Genomic DNA, 20,220 nt, shown 5'->3' on the forward strand with positions numbered 1-20,220 from the left:
TCCCTCTACCATTTGCTGTGTACGACCTGCCCTTATATCTCACATTTGGCTGCGCTGTGGATTTCTACAGACTTGGGCCACAGCATTCACGGCATCAAGCAACGGCTCCGTGCAGTTTCTTTTTCCAGCGCAGAATTGCCATTAACGCTAACGAGGGCTTCACGTTGTAAACCCGGCACGCCGAGCTGAGAGCAGCAGAACAAAATCCCTCGGAATCACAGCAAACAGCAAATGTTCATGATCAGGCCACCCGCTGATCTAGCTGCATTACTATTTAAATTATACAGTACCCAACTCGGTCTGCTGGGAATTCTTGTCTGAGTTTCACCAGCAGGGTCAAATTAGAGGTGCAAAACTGCAAATAGATGTTTTACTGTCTCTGTTAACAGCGAGCCCCAGCAACTTTTAACTTTAGAGGAACAATGGCTGATCCGTGTCTGCCTCAGGCACGGTATTAATGACTGCTGGAAAAGTCAGGTGAAAAGAGGGCTTTTCTGTCTCTGGTACGCTAACTAACTGAAGTGCCTAAAAAATCTCCTCAAACTCCCCGATTCCCCGCACAACCCAAACTATGATTAGACACCAAGGAGTATAATTTACTGTAATCTTCCATTTTTCTTTGTGATTTGTAGCTAAGTTTTCCCCCCTCCATAAATGCACTATTTTATGTTTAACAGACTTCAGAAAGAGAGCTAGCGTTGTAGGCTTACATTACTTGAATCCTTTAAGAGCGAGCAGTCCATTTTAGGACATGAATTAGACTGTTGCTGGATTTCGAACGAGGCTAAAAATTCACACGTAGGCTTGCATTACGCAGCATTTGGCCAAACCCAGACCCTGTTGTTAATGCCTGGACAACCACAAAGCATTAAACCCTCTCTAAAATGCTCCAAGTAAAAGTGAAGTCTCCTTCCTTCAGTCCTCCAGCCTGGAAGTTCCTAATGGGGAGAAGCAAACAAGCAATATTATAACAGGTCAGCAATATCTGTCAAGCATCTGAAGCCTTCTGATCCGTATGGCAAAAAAAAGGGAACTTCTCAACAAAATGTTCAGCCAACACAAATAGTTGTTTCATTGCAAGTATTATAGCAAAAACAGGGCTTGAATTATGCTCCATAATGGAGCAGCCTGAATTTTTTATGTGACCTGTTCACTGCTCCTACTGAGTTTAATTTTCATAAATATCCTACTAAGCTAGCATACTAGAGAGTTTCCACTGAATCATCAGATTTTAAGTGGAAAGAAACTTTGTGAGAAGCAAACTTCAAATTTTAAATTGCAAATTATGCCTCTGCACATTGGAGAGCAAAAATTATGCTTGACACCAGTGAGAGCACCACAATGACGGACAACAAAGCACATGTTTAGCAGCGAACACTTGCAATCAACTACTCCCAAATAACAAGTCGTCCAACAACTGCTCAAGGAAATTACTCCAGTGAATAATTCAAACAACACATCAAATTCAAGAAAATCAGGATAGGGTTGTAAACAACTTGCTAACACATGAAAGAATGTATGAGAAGTTATGCATACACATTTTGGAGCACTTTCGTATTTTCATCAGGAACAGTAACTGACCCTGACCCCTTGAATTTCCTGGACTATATTAAAAGAATTTCAGCTATGCTTTTTCTGAAAATAAGTGTTTTTCTTGCTTTTCTAGCTTTAGCTATAACAACAGCAGTAGAACTTGTATTTTAAATGGAGAATTTCTTACACATAAAAGAGATTTGAAACCAAATCTAACTCCAATGCAATCTAACTACAATCCAGAAATAATGCTTTTTTTAAAAAAAATACAGTTACAGAGTGTCATGAATTACCAAAAAAAAGATGTATTTTGAGGATTAAAGAAAAATTGACATAACTGCTTATAGATTTTTTTTTTTTTTAAATTATTTTTTATTCCCATAGTCAAGCATGCTGCTTCCTCATCACAGAACTGGAACTTTGAAATTAATGGAAGATGTGAAATTTGTATAATAGTATGGGATATACAGTCTCAAGCCACTTGAGTGGAGTTCCAAGGAGGCAACTACACATGTTGTAAACTTCAGTTCCAGAGCTTTCAATAAAATCTGAAGAGGTTTTATCTGTGTACCTTAATTGAAATTTATAAAGACAAAGAATAAGTTCAAGCAGCATATTCACTGTTGTAAATGAAGAATAGCTTGACTGAGCTTGATGAGGTACCTCATTCTGGAAAAAATTCTATGCACAGAAAAGGTGCAGAGTTAACATGCATAATGGTCTTAATTTTGGAATTAGGATAAATACAATTATAAATGTCTTTCTAGTTTGGTAAGCAGCATTATTTCTTTAAAAATCTGGTTTGGTTTCCCGATTTTGAATCAGCTTTTCACTAAGTCTATTCAGAAATTCTACCTTTTGCAACTCCTAACATTTATCACATTGCCCAGAGCAGATTATTGAACTAAAATGAATACTTGAAATTACAAAGTAAAACTTCCCTTCAGCTTCTTCTATATGTAAGAACACAGAATCAGATTTTTAATTCTTTGAAAGTATCTTCAACCCAAGGACTGAGTGTAAAGCAGTTTGGCTGGTTGATGCTACAAGCAGTGCTTGGAGAGCTGAGAAGGATTCTGCGGAGTGCAAGAGAGCCAGCCTTGCATCTCGTCTCTCTTTTATGAAATAAATTGGTTTTACTGAAGCTTTGCTGAACATGCTCTGTCTTTTCCACGTATTTTATACTAAAGGTAGCTCCATGCCAGAAGAAACAGATGCTGAATCCTATTAACAACTGCTGGTTAGCCTGTAACTAACACCTTCGTCTTCAAAGATTTGGGGCAAACTTGCTAATTAATCCTCCTGCGAGGAAGGTAATTTAAATTTTCAGAGAGACAGAGAAGTTAGCTAAACAAAATAATAATTTTAAAAGTCCCAGTAAGGCAGCTGCCTTTGATGATGTTTTGACATTTTCCAAAATAAAATGAGGACCGATAGATTTTGCAAAATATTTGACAGCTGCATTTCCAAATTGAAAACTGTTTCACAAATGTGTTTGAAGCCACACTACTGGCATCTTATTAATAACTGGACAGTAATCACCAGGTAATTTTACAGAACTCCCCGTAAGCAGTAAGACGTGATAATGACTTTCAATGTTGGATGCCTGGGCTAGATACGAACTGAGAAAAAAGATACTGAATGATAAATGTCCCATTTAAATCTCCTTCCTCTGAGATCCTCCTCTCAATCTGCAATGCAAAATAAGTAGCATTTTCTGCGAAGACTCAAAGAAACTAACAAAATTGTCAGCTGTTAACTCTGAGCAAGTTGTAAAATAATGATCTTTTTTTCCAAGGAAGAGTATCAGCTCCTTACTTTCTGCATTCGACGCACAAGACAAATTTTTGCAACTCTTGCACTTAGACATAGGTATTAATAGAGCTCGAAACACACACAGGATTGTTACAGACCACTTAATACAGAAATAATCGGAATTCTCAGGTGCTTTTCTCCCCTTGTTTGCAATATAAGTCTTTCCTCCTCTCCTAAATATGTGCTTGCAGTATCAAGAAACAACTAATACTTGACACTGACTTTCACTTTATCAGGACTTTATCCAGAAACACAAGCAAATACAGAAGCAGGTTGGTTTTTTGGGTGGATCCCTCATCAGGTTTGAAATCAATCACAGACCTGGCAGAAATTCAAATTTCTAAAAATCACCTGTTGGAATTAGAAATGTTTTTCCATTTTTTTTAAAATGCATTTTCTTGGCAGAGGCTGCGGATTAACTCAGCTATTCCTGTTTTATAGCAGGTTCATGAGGACTAAGGGCCTTTAGTCAGACCTACATCACAGATGTGAACATACGCAGCAACTACAGGAAAGTTGCCATAATACTTAGGTTGCCTGAATCCCATATCACAACCGTTATATGTCAAGGTGACACTATCCTCCAACAGTTTAATTCAATTTGGGACACAGAAATGCTTTAAATATATTTCTAATTATACTATATGTTTTAAATATATATTTTCAAATGGCGGTGTAAGAGTAAGATTCACATAGATACAATGATAATATACATTGTAGCTCTAGAGAGCCATCACATATATATATAAAACAAAGATTAGAGTCTGAAACATAAATACCAAAAAAAATCAGAAATATAAATAAGTGGGAAAAAAAAGAAACATATAAAGAAAATGAAATGTTATGAGTCCATTTAAGATTTGCAGGGTATACAAAGTATTTCCAGTTGTGTGACTCTTGGGTTACATTTTTTTTCCCACACAAATGAAACGACAACTAAAAAACCCATTTCAGATCACCGCCTCACCAACTGGCTAGCAGGTGGGTGAAGTGATTCTGTCTCTCCTGCTTGAGTTGAGAAAACTTTCCATCTGCTTTGTATCTGAATGAAATGTTCACAAATGTGAAGTAATACACAGTGGACTAAAAAATAATAAGCTCAAGAAGAAAAATAATGAACCTGATCAAAAGTGGAAGAACTATGAACTCACTTCCACCCTAAAGATATCCAAACAACCTAAGGACTCTGTTATAAAAATGAACATCATGCTCAGAAAACAGGAAAGAACAGCAAGACATAAATCAAACAAAAATATCATGAGGTTGTGTTTTAGAAAACTGCGTGACTTGTACAACTTGTGGTGCACTGAGTTCTGTTCCTACAGCCCTTTACAGAGCTAGGTAACTACGAGTAGCCTAAAGGCCACAAAACACCCATGTGTCCATAACCAGTGCAGGTCTTGTTAGCAAGAGCTCAAGGCGGCCACCCAATTAAAACGTGAATTTTGACAGGTAAGAAAGAAATCAGCCGTATTCTGTACTTTACAAGGAATAGGAAAGGAATTTTCATGCGAACTCGAGATGAAACACAACACCAGGAAAGGTATTAGGAAATGTTTGCTGAGCTGAAGTTACAAAACCGTTTTGTCAACCTAAGGTTCACAAGCACGTAGAACGGTCTGCAAAGGGATGATCAATAAGGATAAAAACTTGCCCTCAGGTACCAAGAAATTATTAGATGCCATGGAGTGGTCAGAAGGGATAGAAAACTGAAAACGAAATACAGAATTGAAGGCTTTGACTCCCCCCCTCTGATCCTATGAGGCATTAGTGCAAAACGTGCCTGGGCTATGGTCTGGAATCAGACGTACGGTCAAGCACGTCCTTCAGTCGAAGTCAGTAAGAGTAACGTGCCAGAGGACAGGGATATCCCATGCACCTCCAGCAATGTGCTTTTAGATAGGACATGACAGCGCTGTGACTATCTTAAACAAACATCAGCTCTAAAATCTGTAAGAAGAGACAGGCTTTGCATCTGCAACAGACATCGGTCAGGTTAAACATTTTTCCTGACCAAGTATATTCTGAACGCCTATGAGCATATGGTGGGCATAAAGCTTTAGCATTCTTCCAGTAGCACCACAGACATAGGTAAAAGAGAGCTGGGACCGCTATAATTTAGATTAATTGCTTATTATGGGTATGAGGAGAGGTGCTGCGGGAGTACTACAGCCTCAAATAACAACTGAGAGGAGCCATTTGAGCTGATGTAATCCCCTGAGTCCTCGGGGCTGAGCTGCAGAGAGCTTCACCTCCGCAGCGATGCCTGTCCCTCTCCAGCTGCCGACAGCAGAAGGATACGGGCAGGGATCTGACTGCACGTCTCCTTCTCGAGGAGCTGCCCTGACTCACCGCCTTCTTATATCAGTTACATATTTCTGCACATAAGGCTACAGCGAGACCCAAACCCATTTTAAGTCTGGCTTCTCATTTTTCTCTGTCAGTCTGTCAGAAAGCGATGCTGGATCTATAGCGCTCAGTCCCTGGCCAGCAGCACCACCGGCTCCGGCTGCAGAAGGAGTGCAGGTTACCTGCCGGCAGTGCCTCTCTGCAGGACACAGAGAGGGTATGGAGCTGGCTGCAGCTTTTCAGCCAGGTCTGAGGTTTGAGATTCGTACGTTTTGGCAATGGTTACATGAGGGTGATCACAGATTTCTAAATCTGCATATGACTGCCCAGCACTCTTCATGTTGTCATACCTAATTCTCAGTCATACTCAAGTTTAAGGATCGCCTGGGTTGGTCTGCAGCCACTGAAGCGGGGAGTGTGAGATGGAGAGATCTTGGATCACACATTCCCTGAACTGCAACAAATGCTTTCCCAGAGGGGAAGGGCTCGGGCTCACCCATGCCGCTGTGCCCACCACCCGGACCCCACAGCCCTCTGTCTGTCACCAGGGAGTAAGGAGCTGCAGAGAGGGAGAGAGACACTGCACTGCTTGGGAATGCACGGGGTGCAAGGACGTAGCAGCAGAAAGGTAATTGGGAAGGAAGGAATAAAAATCACCTTTGACATTCCTCTCCGCAGAAGTGTGCTCCGTATCAAAGCCTGCCATGAGGAGTATTTTACCGAGAGCCCACCTAAAGCAGCTGTCAGAAGTCCCCTACCATGTTAGTAGCCTCCTTCCTTCCCCAAGCTGTGCCAGGAGCAGAGAGCACGGCATCGTGGTATGGATGTGCAGCCTCTGCTGCCCACGGCAGTGAGGTATGGAACCAACCAGGAGCAAAGAGAGCAAGAGAGAGCAATACTGCACTGCTGTGCTCCTGCTCAGAACCCAGCAGGGGCAAACAGTACTCAGACTGAATCTGGTCTCCTGTAGAGGTTATCAGCTTTTACTGGCTATGAAAAGGTAACTGGGAATGATGGTTCAACACTGTTTTCAGCTCTGCTGTGGTTCAACTCCCTAACGGGAAAGACAGTAAACCGGGAACATATTGCGTCTGTTTGGAATGCAAAATACGCAGCACTGGTTTCTGCAGTCAAATCCCCAACCCAAAACATGAGAGTCATGATTCCCAGCATCCCTATTCAGCAGACTGCTGCAGTACATCCCTAGAAAACAATCATTTATGCCAATCATTTGCCAAATAGGGATGCAAGACATTTAGAAGAAATGTGCTTGATTAAGAAGACAGTGTTTAAACAATTTGGGTTTTTTTCTCAAAATTTTGTTGTGGTGTTTTGTTTTGTTTTTTTTTTTTTCTTGTCTTCTGCTACCTGACAGGTAACCTGTGCAAGTAGTCTTCTCTCATTATATATTTTTAAAAGCAAAGCCCATTAGGACGGTTGCCTTCCTTCTCCTGTCTCTGCTTTCTTTTTCTTGTCTCTGGAGTGGCAGTAGGAGACAATTAGGAGGGCCTGCCTCTAGCTCAGGATGCAACACAACGCCTGGGGCCAGGAAAAAGGAGACAAGGTCCATGTCACGGGCACAGCAGGCTGCGGTATCAGCGCAGCTCTTCCCACCGCCTTTGCTCCATTTCCCTTCTGTGCCTTCCCATTTGATCGCTGTGGCGAGAAGTGTGCTGCGTTACAAGTAAAGGTCTGGGAGGAATGTTTTGCTGTGTTCCTTTTCGAAGCTCACCTCGTGTCAGATTCTGGTCTCTTGCCACTGAAAGACCCTCCAAGACGTGGGTCTGAAGGAGCAGAGTGCATTTGCGAATGGAGGATTTTGCACGAGCATTCACGCTAAGTAATTCTACATCTTTTACATCACTTCAGTAAGAGTATGACATTTCGTGCATTACATAAACCACTTAAACCCTACTTAACCAAAGCTCTTCTTTCACCACATCCTCATTATGCCCTTAGGTGTCAACACATTCTTCAGTTACTCTCTCTCAATGAGATAATTCTTATCTCATCATAGTGATGTTCCAAGAGTGTGTTGAATAACCAGGTTTAAAAATGAATATTTTTAATGCAATTAGGAATATTGAACAGGTTGGAAATTAATTCCCAGTTAACACATTGATCTAACAGGGAACGTAAGTGCATTTTTAAGTTCGCGAGTCCTACCGAAAGCAAAGAGATTATTCATATGATTAAAATTAAGGTGACTTGTCAGAGCAGAACATAAGAGTGTAGGATATGTACTTGGACCCAATTCAGAAAGATACTTAGGAACATGGTTAGCTGTAACCTATGAAACACTAAGCACTTAAAACACCACCTAAGGTCAGACGGGAAAGGAAGATCGCACGATGGCCAAATCTGTCGTCTGTGTTTTTCTCACAAACGTCTCCTCAATCTTACAATGGGTTTCATAACCTTAGCATAACAGCTTTTCACAATTTGAATAAATAAGAGCAAATCATTAATAAAAATAACAGCAATAATAGTAATAATATTAAATGCTTCTCCTGAAGGGATAGTCAGAAAGCTTTCTCTAGCCTTCAAGATTACAAACAGCTACAGTTAAAGGTTGAAGAAGTGGGTGAACAAAGCAAACAAATTCCAATTATGGAAGATGAAGAAATCAAAGACATTTATTTATGTGCAATGTAAGATCTAACGTGTCACCTTGCCGCCGCATTGGTGATTATTTTCAGACTGCTGGGATTACGGATCAGCTTATCCAGGATGCTGACAATCTGCTCAAACTTGGGTCTGTTGTTTCTGTCTTTCTGCCAACAGTCCAGCATCAGCTGATACAAGGCAGCTGGGCAGTCCATAGGAGGTGGCAAGCGGTACCCTTCATCAACAGCCTTAATCACCTGCACAAGGAGAAAAGTTTTTGAAAACTTAAAAGGCACTTAAATAGACTTGTATTTATCAGTTCTGTGAACCACGTGAACATGGACATTCTGTGTTTAAACAAATGTGTTTATTCACTAATTGTCTTGTCGTGCAATGCCTCTGGTTTATCTGCAAAGTAAACCAGGCAGTAAATTAGGCATACAGAAAGTGCAGTCAAGATACAGTATGTGACTTTGAGGAAGGTGAGAGTCTAGAAAGGATCTCCAAAACTCACACTTGATTGAACTAAATCCATAAACAAAAGCTACAGTTAGTAAGGTGCTTGCTTCGCTACGCCAAACTTCAAAAGGTCTCAAATCTCTCTCGTCTGATCACTCTTAGCAACACACGCTTTCCACATTCTCCAGTGGACACCGCACTTGGCAGAAAACCAGCCTACCCTCTCACAGGACAGCCTGAACTGATAGATAGAAGGTCTTGTGGATGATCACACAGGGCTAGAAAACATTTTTAGAACTTACCACGAGGATAACTGTACAGTTCCTACTAGGCAGTGCAGGCCCAATTCTTTTATCATTTGTCTAGATTGACAAAGTTTGGCTAGATTGTCTATCATTTGTCTAGATTGACCAAAACCAAGTTAGTCCAGAATTCACACTGTTATGAAGCTTTTTAATACAGCCTTTTCACTAGAGTATAACACCTCTTGATCAAGTCCTACAGTATCTATTGGACCATGAATAAAAAAAACACTAATGCATTCTAAGCAGAAAGTGACAAAGCCATATTCTGTTAATCTTTCCTTTTTATCTGGATCAGTTAATTAAAAGCAGGATGAACTGTTCTGAGTCAGAACAGGGATAGGAAAACAGCCCACAGTTTAAGCAGTCATAAAGCAGAGGCACATAAATAGGTTAATCCTTCTGTTTCTGATTTTAACGTGATATTATTAAAGGCCTTCCACTAGTATATCAGCCTATGTAACACAATTCATTAATCTGCACAAACAATAGAAAAAATATTCATGACTAATTAAAAGAAACATAGTTTTCTGCAGAGACTTGAGTTCCAGATGTACTCATTTGAAAGGAAGTTCTCTTCTCTTTTTCCTTGTTTAACATAAAGCAGTACGGAAAATGTCTGACTACAACTATGTTAGTGACTTTTTAAAATTCAGTGCTAGTAAATACATGTACTGACCCCTTGGAAAATCTATTTGTGTTAGTGACTGTACTTCAGAAAAATTTGGTTCATAAGTAACTCCTGAGGAATAAATCTAGGATTAATAAGACAACAGAAAAAGAACCCAAAATAGATATAATAAAAATCTTATTTGGGGAAATGTTATGCTTCTTACAAAAGTCCATTAGTCATTGGGATTGCAGGCTTGGATAGTTTACTAATATTGCAAAGAAGCCTGCATTGGAAGTCTTCTAATCAGATCACTCTACTTCTCTATTTTATCCGTTGATTACTTCCAGAAGTATTTTGATTTCACTAAACTCTTAGTAGAAATGCTTTGCTTCTCTTTTTCACACGCGCCAAGAGCAATTTATTCTGTGTATTTGACATTTGCAGAAAACTTCTACAGAATGTTACACAAGTGGAACCAAAGGAGATCAAGAGAAATTTAGGAGGGATTTCTAACAATAAGCTAAGAAATGTAACAGGCAATGACCTCATTGCAGTGGAATTGTTTGAACCCTCCTACAGAAAACCACCAGCGTGATAAAATTCTCTAGTATGTTCCTTCCGAGGTCCGAAATATCTTCTATAAAGATGCTGGCTTTTTGTTACGTTCATTAGAACTTTTACCTGATGAGGGAGATTTGGAGATTCTCATTTCTACATCTTATTCAATGTCAACGTCAAAAATTCAGAGCCACCTGGTTTCATTATGCTTCGCTTCCTTTCACAGCTTGATCCTTTATTTGAGAACATAACTCAGATAACAATATACTCACATCCTGGTTGGACATCTCCCAGTACGGTCGCTCTCCATAAGACATCACCTCCCAGAGAACAATCCCATAGCTCCACGCATCACTGGCTGATGTGAACTTCCGATACGCAATGGCTTCCGGCGATGTCCATCGGATAGGAATCTTGCCCCCCTAAGAGCAAAACAAAATAAACCAGTTCATTTAACTGTAATACAATGAACATAATTTTGCAAGATTCGTTATTTTATCTCTGAGATTCTCAATTATCATTATATTGGTGTAAAAAACAATGTATGCTGGAAAATGCTATTGCCATTTGTCATGAAAGCATCTGGTACATCATAGACAGTAAAATACATTACAGTGCAAAATCCACTGAAGCTATGGATAAATAGTATAGTATACGTACGGTATGCATGTACATATACATACACACACAGATATATATTTTTGTGTAGCATAACATGCACAGATAATAATAAATGGTAAGTTAAGTATTTTCAGTTATAAAATGTTTGGAAACCAGCAAGACAGCCACACAGCATTACGGATGCAAAAGCTAGCACGAGGTCCTTGCTTATATCCCAGATCCCTTTGCACAGCACAAGAGGGCTGGATTTGACTATTTGTAAGGCATTTCAAGTGAATTCCCTGTTGGCACGGAACCTGCATGGTTTCACCACGTTTTCAGCCCACGTTTTCTAGGACGTTCAAGGAAAACGAGGGGCCATGATGTCGCTCTGTGTCACACTCTCTGTCTGCCAAACCTCCAATTGCACAAGGTGGTGACTGTGACCATCTCTACAAATTTCCCATTCCAAAGATGTCAGAGACAGTCACAGAAAGATGGATTCAGATGGGGTCATCCGTACAGAGGGGAGAGTGCAAAAAGGTCATCTGGGGAAGTGGTCTTCAACATTTTTTCACAGTCACAAGAGAAGCAAGCCATCATTAAATGATGTAAACTTGAACTAAAGTTACCATGACAATTAATACTGCAGTTAGGGGAACATCTCTCTCAGATTATGACCACCACTTGGTGCCAGAGGTCAAATTAGTAAAATGCACACAAGCAGCCTCAGGCCGAGCTTCTGTAAGATGAGAATTAGAGGAAAGAGACAATTTCCAACGGTACCAGCTTTGATAGAGGCTTTTAAGACTCTGATTTGCCAGTCACATATTAGAAAACAAAGTTCTAAAAGACAGCGGTGCAAAAACTTGATACTTAAGGTAATTCTGGAGCTAATATATTTGAATACAGAAAACTGTGAGAGTTTAAAGGTGTTTCCAGTTCCAGGGATGCACAACATGTACAGGCTTATATTCTAAAGATTTCACACTAGACTAGCTATTTAAGGTACCTCTGCAACCCCCATTATCCTACAGTCATATATCTATCCTCATAATAACCTGTGTGGGAAGGGAGTGCTCTTATTTCCATTGAATAACCAGCAAGAAACAAAATGAAAAGATATTAATGCTTCGCCTACACTTCCACAAAGTGTACCTGCACTGAGGGTAGCCATACACTCACCAGCTTTAGATTAACTAGCTTGGTTATCAATAGAAATGCTGACATTAGCATTAATTAGAAACCTAAATACAGTCTAAATACACTGCAGCGTAAGCATCTGCAATTTCATGGCTAATATTGCACAAATTAGATTAATATAAGCAAAACAGGCAGGCCTGACTCAGGCTACAATTTAGACCTCCAAAATGTCACTAGCTGTGTCTTAGAGACTTGGCAAAGGTCATAGAAGGGATCTATCTTGGCATACAGGTTTTATGGAACCCAACCTATTTAGCAGACTCCCTGTCTTAAGGAAAAGACAAATCTTCATTTCACACACAACCCTTAAAATTAGGTAAACACTGAATTTTGACATTACTTGTGGACCAACAAATAGGACACAGAAAATAAACAGTATTTGAAAGAGGATAGCCTGGTGTCTCTCTCTTGGAAATCTATAAGATGACATTCTTCAGTCACAAAAAGTACTTTGAATTTTCTATTAATTATAAACTTATAAATTTATTCACAATTCCCAGGGCTGCTCCATACCGAGAACATGAAAATGATTCTTTTTTTCTCATGCTCTATGGACAAGCAATATTATACCCCCATTACAAATGTCCAAGGTCTCTCAGTGAGTCCTAGGCACGGCCAAGAAAGTTAATCGTATCTTTGTATTTAAAAGGGGACTTTGCTGACTCATTTTTTGAATAATTTAAGAGCAAGAACAGCAAAAAAAAAAGTTCTGGTAAATATTTTTAGACAAATAAGCATTTTAACACAGAAACAATTGCTCCCAAAGGATTACGCAACATTCACATTTTAGCAGATGTCCAAATATCAATATATGCAGACACTCTGAAGAGTTGTATCAAACCAAATGCATGGTTTTCTATTGCTATTACCTTTGCAAATTATTCCAATTACAGCAAGCCTTATAGTCTATTTTGAAATTAAAAAAAGTGATCATTCAGCATTAGAAAATCCCTCTTTACTTCTCCACTATTTTTGAGAAATACACATCTCATTTGAACACATAACACCTCTTGAATTTTCTGCTTCGCCAGAAATCAAGATATTCTTTGCAATATCCTTTGCTAGGATCAAAGATATCTTACATAATTTACCTTCGCATAAATTAAACCACTTTCTCCTAGACCACAGAGTTGGAACTGGGAAAACTAAGCTTCCATACTTGTTTCTTTATTCGCCTCTCATTTTTTAATCCCTTTCCCCAGTCTCTCAACATTTAAAATGAGCATAATGATACCTGCTCTATAAATTGCTACGATGAAAGTGCTAAGAAATCCTACCTGTTTTTTATTTTTTTTAAATTATGTATTGTATGTCCATTAGGCTTCCATGCAATTTAATCTTCTTCTTCTGCTATCTCTGTTGCTCATCCTTCACTGGAAAATCTGAAACTCTAATATTATTGGCTGATATTACTGGGCTCCTACCCTTCAAAATTAGTGCTATCAGGACTGAACATGTAAGACAAACGTGCTAAATGAAAAATCATTATAGATATGCCCAGTAAAAAGGTTTGCTCAAATCTATTTGATACAGGCTTATAAAGAGAAATCTATATATGCATGCATCACTAGCTATTGGTAATGTATTTAGCGATTATTTTCTGAAGATAAATACAGGTTTCATACATTTTTGTCAAGGTCTCCCTTTAAGGGCATGCTCATCATGAAGCCAAATAAGCAGCCTGAATTTGAGTAGAAAGAAAGCATTAGTAGTAGAAGTTGTAGGAGTTTGTTATTGTAGCTCAAAATCCCAGGCAGTCTAGGTCAGAGAACCACTCTCGCGGTTTGAAGTTAGTGAGCCAGCAGTAACCAAAAGTTTTATCTGCTCTAGATGGAGCTGTGATTCCTACAGTACCGGGCCATTCAGCATAATTCATCTAAAGTAAATGAAGTCCTCAATTTATTTCTAGCACGTCTCGCACTCCAGCGCAAGCCAGCTGTTTCCAGGCCTTCATAACCCATTCCAATATTCTGATTTATAATCTGTTACAGGGTGACTGCCACAGGCACCTAAGCCACAGGCCTGGGGAGAGGTGAATCAAGAAAAATGGATTCTAACAGCATTATTAGAAGAACTTTGCAGGAAAACCTGAAGGTAAAAATCTGACACTAATTCATTACATGAGGACCTAGGCTAGTTCAGGAGATATCTTACTGGTACAGAACAAGATGGTTTCATGTGAGTGAGATGAGCTTGATTTACACTCTTAAGCACCCGAAAATTACCGGATGCTACTTGCTCGTCCCTGACTAATAAATAATTTATCTCGAAATTTTCTCCTTCTTGAGTGGTAAATGATAACAGAACACTGTTTCTCTCCCTCATGCTTATCAGGCAAGAGCATTTGTGGTTTTTAGTTTCCTATTTCACCACTGCTACCAATACACTCGGACTGTATTACTGTGTTTTTGCATATATAGAGTTGCAATATATATATATAAAAGTTGCAATAACGAGGGCATAACCGAAGGGACCTGTGTGCCCTTCCCTGTGGCCCATGATGGAGCAGTGCCTTGCCGTGCCCTCCCTCCTCTGGCACCACTACCCAGGGGCACAAGGCTACCAGAATACTTGCCATCAAAGCATAATATTTTTGGAAATGATGCAGATTCAGTGAGAAGTTACCCACGCACGTATAGTAACTGGACAGTAGTTTATATTGAAATGCCACGAATATCAGTGATGGTTCCAATTATGTGCTTAAATAGCCAAAGTCATCTACTGATTGCCCAAATATTATGCCTTTGAGAGATATAATTACAGTCCCTCTACACATGTGATGGCTTAAATTTTCTTCCACTTCATAGTGTGTCATTAGTCCACCCACTTGTCATCCAGATGTCTAAAAATAATAAGAATAAACCAGATCAATTTGACAATGACAATTTTAATACAATCTTGGCCTTTCAATTAAAAGTGAATAGGTACGGAGAATGTAGATAATTACAGTACATCCCCCCCAGCACAAAGGCTCAGTAAAAAAAAAATAAAACCAAACACTCATTCAGCCTGATTCACATGCTGGCTTTTGCTTCTGTAAGCAGACAGACCACAGGCTGCCAAAGGCCTTTTGTGGTATAGAGCTGGTGACAATAATTCAGGCGGTAAAAAAATGACCCTGTCAGGTAGCAAAGTTTTCTTACAGCTCCCAATTCCCTGTATTTCACATATGCACCTGTGATCTTTGCATTGTCCTTCAGAGCTCTTGTACAATAGCATGAATATCACAGATTATGCATTGATATATAAAGGGATATATACATTATTGATATATAAAAGGATATATGTTCATATCCTTTATCCAAAGCTTCAAACACGGCTTCCGAGAACAGCACAACATAAAATTTCACCCAGTCAGCGATGTGTATTGAAAGCCTGAAGGGCTGACTGGGCTTCTTGGGGGCAGACCAATCCCAAATTGCAATTATGAATTAAAGCAATGGAATTGTTCTCAGGCTTTGACATTTACAGGTGGAAAACAGCGGTAGAAGAGGAGGCTAAAGAGATAAAACATCTATCTTTGCAACTAACTCTATACATTTCCCTAGTACCACTGATACTAAATGGAGAACTGGGAGTGGGAAGAGCTGGAGGGGAGGTAAAAGTTTCTGTCCATTAACATAATACGCACTCTTTACTGTTTGAATGTTTGGAATTGTGGTTATAAATTGGATTTTTTTTTGGTCTTTTCAAAGATCTTACTGCGTACTTGTCATCCTTTAGTTGTAAAGGCATGACATTATTTGGGGTGATGCCATTATTTTAAGAAGTGGCACTATTTTTGTCTCGGTTTTGCCATATAATTAGCGCTTGCAAAATGCACTAGGAGCAGCCTAGGAAGCGGTCTTGTGTTTGTGACACGACTAAGCAGCAGGAACGTGAACTGCCCAGCTTTCTGCCAGTGGAGTGGAGCTCTGTTTCACATTCGTGGTCCCCTGTTATTTAAGCTGGGGATCAAACATACCCCAGGGACCACCACCCCGACATGTATACAAGATTCACTTCAAAGGAAACTTGAGCAAAAAGATGAATAGCAAATAGCCTTGTCCTTCTCTCAGAGTCAAGATGTGGCAGAGGTATATTCAGTAACTACTTTTGAAGAAAATTAGATTTGTCCTAGGTTGTATTTGAAGGGTTTAACTATCTAAGCATCTTCCTGCAGCAGTCTGCACATACACCATCAATGTCAGATGGAGTTTACTGAACACAGATGATTACACTTTACAAAATAGTTTCTTTCCATCTGATTTCACTATCTAAATGTGAATAGGCAGGTAGGCTTAGAAAATAGGTGGCAGGAGGACAGGAAGAAAAAAAAGAATTTCAACCCTGCACTTGGCCAAAGGAAATTCACCTGTAACACTAGCTGGAAACACCAACACCCTGTGCACCCTGGTTTGTCCGAGTCACCCACGGATATAAGTCACTGATGTATGCTTCATTTTCAAGGAAGCGTGCTTCCCTTATAAAGCTGTGTGCTATGCAGTTTGATGGGGAGCTACTTTTTCCTCTCTCTACAACTTTTTCATCCAAGTTAACTAGGTCTTAAAGGTATCTTCAGTTCTTAATGTGAGTACACAAAATGCCATTACTAAATTATAGACTAGTTTGCATGCCCAGATGAATTGTGGAATAAGAGAATTGAACTTTGAAGCCTGGCAGAAGTATGTGTCCGAGCAGAAGAACACGTGTTGGGGGTGGAGGAGAAATAGAGACTTCTCACCCATGGAGATATTAACAGAAAGGGCATGTACAAGAAACATGAGATAAATATGCTACGCTTGGTGCTGGGGATTAGTATCCCGTTTTGGACACCACATTTAAGGAAAATGTAGTTAAGTTGAAAAGAATCTGAAGGAGACAAGCAAGAATAGTAAGTTTCGAAAAATTGCTTAGAAAATAAAAAACCAGAGAGATGCATGTGAAGAGGACAGCAATCTCCATGCACGTAAGCAGCTGCTTTAAAGGGGAGAATGATCACCTGCCTATGGGCAGTGGTGGTAGGACACAGAGTAATCACCTTAGCTTGCAAGCATACATCTTGGGGGAGGGAAATTAAATATGAAACTTGATAAATACTATATCCAAAACTGTTTACCTTGGGGATAGTAACACCTGTTACTTTCACAGGAGTTTTTAGGAAGAGGGGAGGCAAGTATATCTGACAAGGCAATACACCTCTGGCTCAACTACAGACAATTTTCTCTTGAGGAACTCTTGCATTGTGTTAACATTTACTTATTAATGCTGCACCTATACTGAGCATGAAAACGGCCTTCTCCTGCTAATGTCTAATGTCCTGCTAATATATTAAACATGTGAGATCTCTGCAGAAAGTTTTCTAAAGTGGTACACACTGCATATTTCTAACAACACGCCAAAAGTTATCAGAGGTCAAAGAAAGCACTGAAAGGTCAACTAAAGAATAGAATCTTTATGCCTGGTAAGTTATGAAGGTATGATTGATAAATATGTATCTATAAATATATGTCTATATAATGTATATATAATGTGTAAGAAAACAGCTAGGATTTCTTCACCCATTTGTCACATGCTATTTTATTTCAATCGTGAAGAAGATAGCATGCAAACTACTGCAAGAATTGATTGCTCCTGTCAGTGATCGAGAGTGAAGGAAGCCCTAGAAAACCCACATTAAGATTTTGCCGATACATTCTACTCTAATCTGGTTTGCACAGTGAAGAGGAGATGATTACTAGCATCAATGCAAATTACACTTGACTAAGATACTGGATATTAATGCCACCTTTTCTAAAGTTAATGAAATCCACTTGCAACAGGATTAAAGTGAACAACCAGACATCCCAGTGTAATACCTACATACATAAAGCTAAACGTATGCCTTCAAGGTTTCCACAATGAAACAGAAGTGTTATTCGAGTGAGAACAGGAGATGCAGCAAAACTATATTTAGAAGACACTGTAGTTTTCCTAAGGCTCTAAGCCAACACCATAGCTTTTGGGTATCCAGGCAGCATGAAATTCAGAAAAAAACCAAGCAGCAGCCTACGCTATGGGCAGTGCCCTATCCGATAAAGGCTTCTCTGCCTCAGGACAAAACAGTCAGAGGTAAGTCTCCTCCTTGATGTAATTACCTCTCCAAAACATGGGTACCACTTTGTATATGTGACATAAGAAGGAGAAAGTACGGGAGGTTTATTACATCGTGAAGCAAGATTTCTTTTTTTGTATTACTCAAGTTTTTACTTGGTTAGGGGTACAACGGCAGGTATAATTGATACACCCTTGCAGAACAGTGAGATCAGTATGCTCCAATCAGACATATGTCCTATCATACTGGAAGACACAAAAAGGTAAAAAATTAAAAAAAAAAATATCGCTGGGTAGGATTTGTTTTTACTGGGTGGAAGCTAAATCAGTAGTGTAACGAAACCTGCTCAAAGCACACGTGTCTTACATTATTGTGTGCCAAACCAACTCAGGCCTTAATTGTGATATTCACTCCTTTACACACCCAGCAGAAAGAAACTGAACCAAGAATTTTGCATGCTTTAAGAAAATAATCTACCAAGAGAAACAATTTTTTTTTACCTTCTATCTTCTCTGAGACATGAGTTAAAAAATAGCTGTGATGAGTTTATGGTTTGTTGAACATCTCTGGACATGTAAGACTGGATGGCCTCTGCAACTTCAGAGACTGCCTCAGATTTCAGCCTAACTTTGTCACAATCAACAAGAATTTTAAAAGGATAAACACACACAGAAACTCACCCTTGTGGTGTAAGCAGCTTCCGGGTCATCTTCCAGTACACGAGAGAGACCAAAATCTGAGACTTTGCATACCAAGTTACTATTGATGAGGATGTTACGAGCAGCTAAATCTCGATGGACGTAACCCATATCTGACAAATATTTCATACCAGATGCGATCCCTCGAAGCATGCCTACTAGCTGGATGACTGTGAACTGGGCATCATGTTTCTGCAAAACATTTGAAATGTCATTTCAGAGACTGTTCATGTTCTTCCTTGAACAGAATTTTTGATGAAGACCCTGGAAGCTCCTCAAGTGAAGAGCTTGTGAGTCAGGAGTTGTGATTTAAATGCCACATGTGGAACTACTTTGATCTGCAGAGGATAATCTCCCAATCAGCTGAGGGAAGGGGACAGATTTTCAATTCAGACAAAAATTCATTTTTCCCAGTCTTGCTGTCATCAGAATTTTAATTTCCTAGATGGTATCTGTGTGAAAACAGCACATAAATCTAAGTTGTGTGTGCTCCTGAGACTGGAGTGTCAGGACACTGGAGAAACAGATGTCCAACCTCCCTGAAAGACCATAGGAATTGTTAGAGAAAATCCCAGTCTTACCCAACGGACTAATGAAAGTTTTCTATTACACAGGCATTTTTTTTTAACAAAACCAAAAGCCAATCTGATTCAGTGGTTCTCAAATTCCCTTAAATTTAAACTCATTCCTCAAAATTTTCTTCAACTTCAGGAACACAAAAATCACTTAAACATGCTGTGACTTAGCCTAAAAACCAATAGTTGCACATATTTCCAATTGCCTACTTCTAGACACATGTTTTAAATCTCCCAGCTCTTACTAATGCTGTTTGTTAACATCTAGCTTTGATATTGATATATAGATACATAGGTGACAGGACAACGGTACGTCCTAGCGCAGCTCTCAAATGAATTCCCCAATGCTGTAAACGTATCATCACAGGCAGCTTTCCAGCTCTTCCTGCTGCTTCTTCCAGAATTTTATTAAATACATGGGAGCTGGCTCTGCCATGTCGGGTGAGCTCACACGAATCAGTCTGCAAGACTGAATGCATTCATTTCCCTTTTGATTAATATACTTAGGGGCAATATTACCACTGTAAACATTAGACAAATATATGGCACAGCGGATGCTTAAAGAGCCTCCTAGAATTCCCTTTCACGAAGAAATCCATTATTATAAAAGACTCTTAGCAGTTCCCTGTTACGAAAACTTCTTTAACTAGAACCAACACAAGAGGATCTATATAGACCCTGGAAAAGATGTAGCTAGAAATCAGAAGAAGGTTTCTAACTACGAAAGGAATGAGATGCTCAGATAGCCTTTCAACGGCAATGAGGAAAACAAACGAACTAGTTTTAAAAGGCATTTATAAAAAGAGTTATATGGCCTGAATTGCCTGTGATATTA

General features: G+C 39.4%; 1 protein-coding gene across 1 annotated transcript in view; it reads right to left on the minus strand.

The window, feature by feature from the left end:
• Nucleotides 1-20,220, minus strand: part of EPHA3 (EPH receptor A3) — a 152,204-nt gene that overhangs the window by 7,098 nt on the left and 124,886 nt on the right. Inside the window, exons 11-13 of the mRNA XM_009710208.1 lie at nt 18,793-19,002; nt 10,509-10,658; nt 8,368-8,561 (exon numbers count right to left, since the gene is read on the minus strand). Of these exons, the coding sequence (XP_009708510.1) occupies nt 8,368-8,561; nt 10,509-10,658; nt 18,793-19,002 (554 nt within the window). The remainder of the gene's footprint in view (nt 1-8,367; nt 8,562-10,508; nt 10,659-18,792; nt 19,003-20,220) is intronic.

The sequence above is a fragment of the Cariama cristata genome, unplaced genomic scaffold, assembly GCF_000690535.1.
Source record: "Cariama cristata isolate BGI_N322 unplaced genomic scaffold, ASM69053v1 scaffold3051, whole genome shotgun sequence".
In the NCBI taxonomy this organism is placed as follows: Eukaryota; Metazoa; Chordata; class Aves; order Cariamiformes; family Cariamidae; genus Cariama; species Cariama cristata.